Source organism: Electrophorus electricus, chromosome 6, assembly GCF_013358815.1.
Source record: "Electrophorus electricus isolate fEleEle1 chromosome 6, fEleEle1.pri, whole genome shotgun sequence".
In the NCBI taxonomy this organism is placed as follows: Eukaryota; Metazoa; Chordata; class Actinopteri; order Gymnotiformes; family Gymnotidae; genus Electrophorus; species Electrophorus electricus.
In genome coordinates, this window is record NC_049540.1 from 30,441,638 (window position 1) to 30,451,200 (window position 9,563).

The window sequence follows — 9,563 nt, forward strand, 5'->3', positions numbered from 1 at the left end:
CACCAGTCCTTAACAGAACACACACCCTCACCAGAGTCTTCAACAGAACACACACCCTCACCAGAGTGCTTAACAGCCAAATCACTGTGTGATGGAGCAGTTTTACTGCACATATAACAGATTTGTTACAGACAGTAGGGAGAATTTTACGATGTGCCCTACCTTCAGTAAGTCATATTACCATACCATCAGTTCTCATGCTGAAGCCCAATCCATCATTCATCATTCATTATTCATTTTCCTAATTATCCCAGACTTGGCCTGTTCCATGCTCTGGTAAAACTACGTCTAAATTAGACTCACCAGGCACTTAGCATATTTGTACTTTTATACATTACATATTTATTGGTTATATACGCTTATATTGATATGCAGTTAGTGTGAGCTTGTATGTAGACACATAGAGAACACCACTTTTACAAAAAAAAAATCAATTCTCTAAGATGAATCAGTAATCATTACTGGGATATTTGCTGTGTACTGGGAAATGTTTGCACACACACACACACACACACACACACACACACACACACACACACACACCTGAATCCCTGCCTCCATTTTTTTTTTAAATCACGGCCACATGTGGCCTTGATTCATAAATAAATCAACCTCCACTCCAGCCGACATGCAGGAGGGCTCAGTGCAGGGGGATTTCCTCTTTGGGCCTACAGGAACCTCACATTCCAGCTCATCGCCCCCTTGCCGGCATCTAGAGGGCTGTTACAGTACTGCAGGAGAAGAGAGAAGCAGGTCTGAACACCTCCGTGTGGAGGATAGAGGAACGCTGAGCAGGAAGCCTGACGCCTGTTGCAGGTTTAGAGGGACATCACTGTACGCCCACACAACATGGATCATTCATACAACACAGGCCTCTGTTTTCTCTTACAGGTACATTAATTACACAGCAGGAATTTGCATTGGTCTGTTTGCCTCAAATAATAGGATAAATAAATTAATCTTATCAACTTTAAAAAGGACATGTACACTGTATTTGGCTTAATGAATTAATGAACTGAATCAGAGAGATGCAATTCATTAATGATGTGGGTTTACATGAGGTGAAAAAATTAAACACATGCACCAAATAAAAGACATTCACAGATACATTCAGCTGACACTTTTATCCAAAGCAACCTACAATTATGAGCAAGTACAACTTGAGCAATTGAGAGTTAAGGGGCTTGCTCAGGGGCCCAGCAGTAGCTTTGAACCAGCAATCCTTGGATTACAAATCAAACACCACTGAGCTACCACTGCCCTGATACACTTTCAATTAAGTACAAAAACATTCTTCCAGAGTTGGAGAACAGTTCAGCACGTAAGCTTTGTAGCCAGAATGCACACTCATGCACAACAATTACAGCCATGTTCTTACTAACAGGGTTTCAGTCCTGCACTGTGTGGCCAGGAGCTGGCAGGCGAGTCCTAGTAAAACAGGAAAACACAAAGAAGCAGCATGTTCACTTTACACTGTGATTTTAATACCTGCAACTGTCTAAAGGTTCATATGTAAACAGTGTTTGTGTACGTATGTGAGCAGTGTTTATGTTCTAAGGAAAAAAGCTTGTTGAATCTGAAAAATGGCCACCAGAATGCAATAACAGGGATATGGTACCTATGCCATCGATGACTCATCCACTACATTCAAGGAACAAAATATTACAGTAGCCTATAAGTGTCATCCCCATGATAGAAAAGGCACATTAAAAAAAAAAAAAACTTTTTCAAAAACATGAGCCAATCCCTGGGCACTTTACTGATACAAAACCATAAATAACAACACATTACTCTCTTCATGATAAGTGAGGGAGATAAAACTAAAACCAAGTTTAGTGTCAGACTTTTTATACACTTGTACAGAAAATCAGGTCTTAATTCTATTAAAAGTATGTGCATACATTTGTAGCAGAAAGAAAGATATTTACTGGAGCCAGACATATTTACCAGACGCATTTATTGTAACCCAGACTTATTAATAATTACAACTGTACTTTCCACACAGACAGGAACGATGACTTGGGGCAGAGCGGTCAGGCCTTCACACTGGCTAGTTTCTCCAGAGCTCTGGCCACCTGCTCTGCACTCATGTTGTCCAGGGCGACACTTTGCTCTTTACCAAACGCTGAAACAGAACACAACATGTTAGTCCATCGTGTGTGCCTAACAGAAAGACAACAGGGCATCATTCCCACGTGTGTCTTACCGTAGCGGGCCCACAGCTTGGGCTGGACACCAGAGCACTCCCGGATCAGAATGGGAAACTCAGGGTTTGCCTTCTTTAATGTCACATATTGCTTTTCAACAAAATCCCTGGTAAAATTCAAAACACAACATCACATTCAGTGTAACTTTGCTAAATGTAAGCAGTTATCGGACTGAGGTCCGCGCTCCTCCAGTCCGGGTCTCTGAGCCTCACCTCGCTCCCTGACTAGCAGCTGATGTCTGACACAAATGCAGACGAAGCTCCCGAAGGTTTCTGGCGAGGTTGGACCCTGCAGCTCTCACAGCGGCCATGACGCTCCTTTTCGCTCCCCTTCGCTCTCCTTCACCTTCACGGTTACGCGGAAACGCCAGTTGGGATCTTGTACTGCCGCCTGCTGGAGAGGTTCAACAACTGCGGGTTCGCGTAATATTTTAACGTGGAAATTTGGCAGAATAACCTGACAGGAAGTTCGAAACGGACTCTTTTCTTCAAGTACATATTAACTACATGTTTTAGGTGTAATACACGGCGTCTATTTAGACACGTGCGATTTTACTCACCGATGTTATAAATGTTACTGCAGGTACAGTAGTATTAACGGAGGCAGGAACCTTCACGCTCCAGCACAGTAGCCGGCGCTGCGGCGCATCCTGCCATTGTGGCTCTGAGGAACCGTAGAAGAGCAGACGCGTTTCTCGGAGCAGTTTGGCGATCAGCTGTCTTATAGACCAATATAATATAATTTAATAGTAAACCAGCGACCACAATGCCGGAGCGGGAATGTAAGTGTCGATAAACTGCTTCTTATTTATGTAGAAATGGCTAGCATGGCGTCTTTGTAGTGTGTGTTCACTCGCTAGCGGCCTGTTGGGACTCTTCATAAACACAAGGCCGCACTAAATACCACTAAAGACTACCTTTAAGGACGGAATATTAGCCACTAAATACTACTAAATACCACTAAAGACGTAATATGAGCTACTAAAGATGAGATCTGCGTAATGTTCATCTGTTTTTAGCTCATTAGCTACGTTATCACGCAGTTAGTCTCAGTAGCTCTGCTAATTGTCCTTCCGTCGTGAAGGTTTCTGATGAACCTGCTGGTGGAGTAGTAGGGAAGTCGGCGTCCCTGCGTGGAGCTCACCTCTGAAGCACACCTAGCTACTATGATCATTTTATGGATAGAGCATAGCACACATAAGAATTTTCTGAAAGAAAGTCGTTAGCTTTAAAAAGAGCGTTCCAGACATGGGAAGTCTGGGGATTTGCTCATTATTTGAGTAAAGATGTAGAATATCAGGGAATTTTGTTTGCAGCATCTTTAAATTTTAGTTGCCTTATCAAAAATATATATTTTCTTGCATTTCCCTTATTATGTGAGTGGCTGTTATGGTTACTTGATATTTCCTTTCATTATAGTTCATGAAGATTCAGCTTTTTAGTTAGTGGGAGTCAGGGAATTGGACACTTGAGTGGGACCTGTGACTGATGGCTTGATCAAGTTTGTGCTCTTTCTTACAGCTGAGCTGTACTCCAATCCACTGGCCCCAGACGGCCATGATGTGGAGGACGCCAGAGCAGCTCTGCAGTGAGTTTGGATATGCCAGGGTTTCACACAGTTTTTGCATTTGAAAAACAGACACTGCATCTAAATAATGGACAGTCTTCATCATGAATAAATCATTGTGTGTGGTGTCATGCAATCTCCAAATCTCATTCTGTTTTGTTTTATGAGTTACTTGGCAGTCCCTGTCCTGGGGAATCTCCTCAGAATGGATGCTTTAAAGTGTTTGGAGATTATTGCCAGTGGTCAGATTAATTACACTTTGAAAGTTGATTAAGCACCAGATAGTCTCACACACTGTTGTTATCCTGTGCCCTCATTGGCTGATCTCCCTGCTACATGTGATATTCTGTCTGTAATATTTAGATCCAAGCTGACCAATGAAGACTTCAGGAAGCTGCTGATGACCCCCCGGGCGGCCCCGCCCTCGGCTCCGCCCTCAAAGTCCCGTCATCATGAGTAAGTAGAGCAGCAGTTCTGTTCAGGACAGCACTGATTCTGCTGTGGTCTGAAAATGTGCTATTGGTGCTCAGTCCATGGCTGCTGATACTGTTTCATTCTTTTGTTTGTGTATTTTGGTGACGTTTCTCTCGCTGGGACAGACTTGTACTATAAAGGGGAAAGACTGTTACTCCTAAATTGCTGAACCATGAATTCCGCTGCATTAAATATCCAGTCAAAATTTGTTTGTGCATAGTTTTCCCTGAGTTCTGATTGGCTAATGCACTGCTATGATTCTCAATTTTCCCAGAATGCCACGGGAGTACAATGAGGATGAGGATCCTGCTGCTCGCAGAAGGAAGAAGAAAAGGTGAGTTGGGCTGGCAGGGCAGTCCCCTGGAGGTGGCTGACGGCACGGTCCGGTCCCGTGGGGCTGATGTGCGACTCCCTTTTGTGCAGCTACTATGCGAAGCTTCGACAGCAGGAGCTGGAACGCGAGCGCGAGCTTGCGGAGAAATACAGAGACCGAGCACGCGAGAGACGCGACGGCGTGAACAAGGACTATGAGGAAACAGAGCTGATCAGCACCACAGCTAACTACAGAGCAGTGGGCCCCACAGCAGAGGCGTGAGACCCCCCCCCCCGCACTCAGTAACACAGGCCACACAAGCCTGCGCATGTGTGTGTGCGCATGTGTATGTACTGGGGCCTCATGTGTTCTCCTGTCTTCTCAGGGATAAATCAGCAGCAGAAAAGAGGCGTCAGCTGATCCAGGAGTCCAAGTTCTTGGGTGGTGACATGGAACACACTCACTTGGTGAAGGGCTTGGACTTCGCCCTGCTGCAGAAGGCAAGTAGCATCACACCGTAACCACATCAGCACCACAGTACAACCTCCACAACAGGACAAACTTTCTTTTCGTTTAAGTGTTAATACATGTAAATGATGCCCTGCTAAGTTTGTCAAATATGTAAGATAGTTTTGATTTGTGGAGAGTGGTGGTGATGTAATGAGAGATTCCAGCTAAACGTCGGGTACATTATAATCAGTTTGTTAGTGATGTTTTAATCAGAGTTTATGTTGTATGTTATGTAGTGTAACAGCATCACTGCTGATAGAAATAACGTATCTGAAATCAAGTGACGTATGAAAACTGCCCCTGTGTGCTTAAATGGAAACATCTTTTGTTTCCAGGTGAGAGCTGAAATCACCAGTAAGGAGAGAGAAGAGGAGGACATGATGGAGAAAGCACAGAAAGAAGTGAAGTATGTCTGATCAGCACCTGCGTATGTGTCTGACGTACAGATCTACAGCACCAAGTGTCTGCTTACGCTGCTCTACAGCACAGGGCCATTGTCTGATTAAGCAACCTGCAAATGTGTGTGTTTGTGTTTTCAGGAAGGATGAAGACCCCGAGCAGAAGATTGAGTTTAAGACCCGTCTGGGTGAGTGGAATAAAATAAACATTGAGAAGGGCTTTTGTTTTACAGTTTTTAAAAACATTTCATTTTTAAATAATGATGTTGCCTGAAAACAAGCCTTGTGAAGACCAACCTGTGTGTGGGCGTTTGTGTGTTGCTACATAGGGAGGAACGTTTACAGGATCCTGTTTAAAGGGCGTCAGACGGAGCGAAACGAGCTCTTCCTGCCAGGCCGTATGGCCTACGTGGTGGACCTAGAGGATGAGTACGCTGACACTGACATCCCCACTACGCTCATCCGCAGCAAGGCCGACTGCCCAACCATGGAGGTGCTGCCACACACGCGTGCGCACACACCTCCTCACCCCCCTCACACACACACAGCCCCACCCCAAACCCCAGTCTAGGATGCAGCTTTGTCCAGTGCTCTCACAAATGTAGTAATGCAGACACGTTAAAAGTACGTCACGTGTAGAGTTGGAAGGGCTTTTTTTTTTTTCTCTTATGAGCAAATATTTCCTGAACTAAATCTTCAGTCATACAGGAAGTGTGTTTGTATGTGTGTGCCTGTTCCACACTCTCCCCCAGGCTCAGACAACCCTCACCACTAACGACATCGTGATCAGTAAGCTGACCCAGATTCTCTCCTACCTGAGGCAGGGCACACGAAACAAGAAACTCAAGAGGAAGGAGAAAGGTAGTGGCCATCTCCGTAGCAGCCCTATAACAGCTTCTGACCACCAGCTGGAAAGCTTCCATTGTTAATTTACTGTTTGTTGTGCTTTCAGGGAGACTTGATGACCGCAAAGCCCCAGAAGCTGACATAAAGTGAGTCCGATTACAGCATTACCAAGGCAACGACCTTATTGTTGTTCCCTAATTGCTCACTTTGAGATGATGGGATGGTCATATTATGTAGAGACAGTCACGTTACACTAAGGCTACGTGATGAACGTTCTCCGTGTACGCTTCCTATGTTGAGAGGAAGTGCTGAGCGTCTTTTTAAAGTCGCTGATTTGTGTGTTTGCGTAGCATCTTTGACGATATTGGAGACTACATCCCATCCACATCCAAACCCACACGGGACAAAGAAAAGGAACGCTACCGAGAAAAGGAGAGAGAGCGTGAGAGGGAGAGAGAGAGGGATGAGGAGAAGAGGCACCATAGCTACTTCGAGAAGCCTCGAGCTGATGATGAGGTGAGGGAGAGAGAGAATGAGAGAATAAATACACCATAGGTTTGGAATGGGTTACACTGTTGTAGACCAAACCAAAGCCATGCATCCATATTGTGTGTATGTGCATGTTTCTTGTGTGTGTCTGATGTATTAATCTTTGTGTGTGTGTGTTCCTTTTGCAGGCAGTTGACATAGAGAAAGGTAAGTGTTTACAGATCCATCTCCTCCCAGAGCTGCGTGAGTAGATCCAACTGGGGCAGTCCGGCCGGGTCTGTAGAGACCTGTGCTGAACTGAAGATGTGTCTGCATGTACGTGTGTGTGGGGGGGGGGGGGAGGGGGTTCAGGACTAAAGCTGCTTCCATTCTGTCCACAGGTCCTGGATCAGTGAAGGATCAGATCAAACTGATCAATGAGAAGTTTGCGGGAGCAGCGTCTACGCAGTGGCAGGAGACATATCCTTTATATACACACACACATTGCAGCAGGTCGGTAGCCCCTACACCAGCTCTGTTGTTGACACTGTATGTTGACAGTTTTTTCATTTTCTCCAGTAGAAACAGGTCATTTGTTTTGGTTGTACAGCAGGTCCGACTGCGTTCTCACGTCATCCAGCTTCTATTGTGCCATTTATTCAAGAAATAATCAAACTTCAAAGACTTGAAAACTTGAACATTTTGAGTAGTTGGTGCTGCCTCTGTAAGACTGGGCGGCGTCTCTGACGGAGGTCCCAGGTGTGTGTACGTTAGCGTAGGATCACATCCTGCACCTGGGAATTCTGGTCGTTAAGCTCCTTAGAACAAGACACACTGAAGTTTGTTTTCTTTAGGACAAATGTTACATGTTGTTTTCACCTGAATGTGGAGTCCCGACAGCTGGGTTTGTCTCTGGTGTTCGCTGAAAGTGAGCACCACCTAGTGTGCTGTTCTTTAACTGCATCTCACAGCTGGGACACGGCGGGAAGAGAAGAAACAGGTGGGGGATTTCTTTGGCATGTCCAACAGCTACGCAGAGTGTTACCCCGCTACGTGAGTGCCATTGCACCAACCTCACCCTGCCACACCCAACCAGATACTGGTCCAGAGATTTGAGCTGGCCGGAGTGGATGAGGAGAGGAATATAATAACCTGTGTGTGTGTGTAGGATGGATGATTTAGCGGTAGACAGTGATGAAGAGGTGGACTACAGCAAGATGGACCAGGTGTGTATTAACCACGTCTTCACCATGTGCGTGTGCACGTGCGCACGTGAATAAGACGTGTAGAGGAATAAAATTGTGTGTGTGTGTGCGCGCGCGCAGGGGAATAAGAAGGGACCCCTGGGCCGATGGGACTTTGATACACAGGAGGAGTACAGTGACTACATGAACAATAAAGAGGCCCTGCCAAAGTAGGACCACACACTCACACCATACATGCACACACACCTGCATACATCTCAGCATTCCCACTCTTTCTCCACGGTTGTGGTGTGGACCGTGTGTGTGTCCTGCCTGTCCCACGTGTGGTTTGTCTCTCTAGGGCTGCGTTCCAGTATGGCATCAAGATGTCTGAGGGTAGGAAGACACGGCGCTTCAAAGAGACTAATGAGAAGGCAGAACTGGACAGACAGTGGAAGAAGATCAGCGCTGTGAGTCGCCTGTGTGGGTGTGTCGCGCGGGGGGGGGGGTATCAGTGGGGTGGTGTGTGTTTGCTTTCGTCCCTGGCAGTACACACACACACACACACACACACACACACACACACACACACACACACATCCAGGACACCGTTAGCACACTGACTGTCACCAGTAGACCTGCAGTTCTTTTATTGGTCTTAACATTGACCTGTAAGAATGGGATAATGTGATCATGTGTCGGTCTGTCTGTTCCCTAGATCATTGAGAAGAGGAAGAAGATGGAGGCTGATGGGTTAGTACACTTCTCTCTCTATCTCTCTCACACACACACACACACACATCAGTGGCCCAGTAGAGAAAGTTCTATTCCAGACAGTGTTAAGATACTTACACAGAGCCAGTTTACTCATAAGGTAACACAGGAGTTTAGCACTTCAGCTGTGTGTCTCAGTGTCGCAAAATTAAACACACACACACACAGGACTACTGTACAACACCTATACACCCTACACAAGATATGCTCTGTATTTATAATTTTATTATCTTTCCATTCAACCACCTCCTGCTCACTTACACATGCACACATCTGCACTTTACACAACACACATATTTAATATTTGGTTTACATACATGTCTATATTTTGCCCATATTCTTCCCCGTACACTTTTGCATATTTTATATATTGTATATTTTATTAGTTTGGATCCTAATGGCCAACAGTTTCTCTGAACAGAATACACCCAAGGCCTGTTAACAGAGCAACACACCCCCAATAACTAGTGAAGACAGGGAACTTCACATCCTTGTGTGCCCTGTGCTGGTATAATTAACATGTAATTAACAGTTATAACATCTGTCTTTCAGGGTGGAGGTGAAGAGGCCAAAGTATTAAATGTTTGGGAAGGGTTGGATTTTTTTTTTTTTAATGTTTGGGTTTTTGTTTTTTGGGGGGGGGGGGGTTGTTTTTGTTTTTTTGTAGTTGCTTGTGATCCATCAAATAACTTAACTTTGAATGCAATTTATGCAACAATACTGTCAGCCAGCTGTGGGTCAGTGCTCTGCTTAAAATGTCTAACGTCAAATAAATGAGTCCGCACTCTTGACTGTGTGTAAATGCTCTTACTGCAACATAAGA

At 45.1% G+C, this 9,563-nt stretch overlaps 2 protein-coding genes across 3 annotated transcripts; one reads left to right on the forward strand and one right to left on the reverse strand.

The window, feature by feature from the left end:
- Positions 1 to 802: 802 nt before the first annotated feature.
- On the reverse strand, positions 803 to 2,567 carry ndufa2 (NADH:ubiquinone oxidoreductase subunit A2). 2 transcript variants are annotated; one of them, XM_027026103.2, is made up of 4 exons: positions 2,420 to 2,567; positions 2,207 to 2,313; positions 1,999 to 2,125; positions 803 to 1,428 (listed from the first exon to the last, which is right to left on the reverse strand). In XM_027026103.2, exons 1-3 carry the CDS (start codon positions 2,515 to 2,517, stop codon positions 2,034 to 2,036), a joined length of 297 nt encoding a protein of 98 aa, XP_026881904.1. In that variant the 5' UTR covers positions 2,518 to 2,567; the 3' UTR covers positions 803 to 1,428; positions 1,999 to 2,033. The 2 variants fall into 2 exon arrangements, with proteins under 2 accessions (XP_026881904.1, XP_026881903.1); XM_027026102.2 differs by lacking the exon at positions 803 to 1,428 and having other exon boundaries at positions 1,941 to 2,125; positions 2,420 to 2,566.
- Positions 2,568 to 2,972: 405 nt separating this feature from the next.
- ik (IK cytokine) lies at positions 2,973 to 9,531 on the forward strand. The gene is made up of 20 exons (XM_027026101.2): positions 2,973 to 2,988; positions 3,728 to 3,794; positions 4,137 to 4,229; positions 4,522 to 4,581; positions 4,671 to 4,838; positions 4,946 to 5,060; positions 5,406 to 5,476; positions 5,610 to 5,656; positions 5,798 to 5,961; positions 6,221 to 6,329; positions 6,421 to 6,460; positions 6,665 to 6,830; positions 6,992 to 7,010; positions 7,184 to 7,262; positions 7,752 to 7,835; positions 7,951 to 8,008; positions 8,108 to 8,196; positions 8,328 to 8,436; positions 8,685 to 8,719; positions 9,293 to 9,531. Exons 1-20 carry the CDS (start codon positions 2,973 to 2,975, stop codon positions 9,318 to 9,320), a joined length of 1,617 nt encoding a protein of 538 aa, XP_026881902.2. The 3' UTR covers positions 9,321 to 9,531.
- Positions 9,532 to 9,563: the final 32 nt, after the last annotated feature.

What these genes read in the sequence shown, in the direction of transcription:
- ndufa2 (XM_027026103.2), bottom strand. Translation starts at nt 2,517, where the DNA reads ATGGCCGCTGTGAGAGCTGCAGGGTCCAACCTCGCCAGAAACCTTCGG. An exon ending in GCTGCTAGTCAGGGAGCGAG is followed by an intron (nt 2,314 to 2,419) that starts GTGAGGCTCAGA and finishes GAATTTTACCAG; the next exon opens with GGATTTTGTTGAAAAGCAAT. An exon ending in CAAGCTGTGGGCCCGCTACG is followed by an intron (nt 2,126 to 2,206) that starts GTAAGACACACG and finishes GTTCTGTTTCAG; the next exon opens with CGTTTGGTAAAGAGCAAAGT.
- ik (XM_027026101.2), top strand. An exon ending in CGCAGAAGGAAGAAGAAAAG is followed by an intron (nt 4,582 to 4,670) that starts GTGAGTTGGGCT and finishes CCTTTTGTGCAG; the next exon opens with CTACTATGCGAAGCTTCGAC. An exon ending in CCGACTGCCCAACCATGGAG is followed by an intron (nt 5,962 to 6,220) that starts GTGCTGCCACAC and finishes ACTCTCCCCCAG; the next exon opens with GCTCAGACAACCCTCACCAC.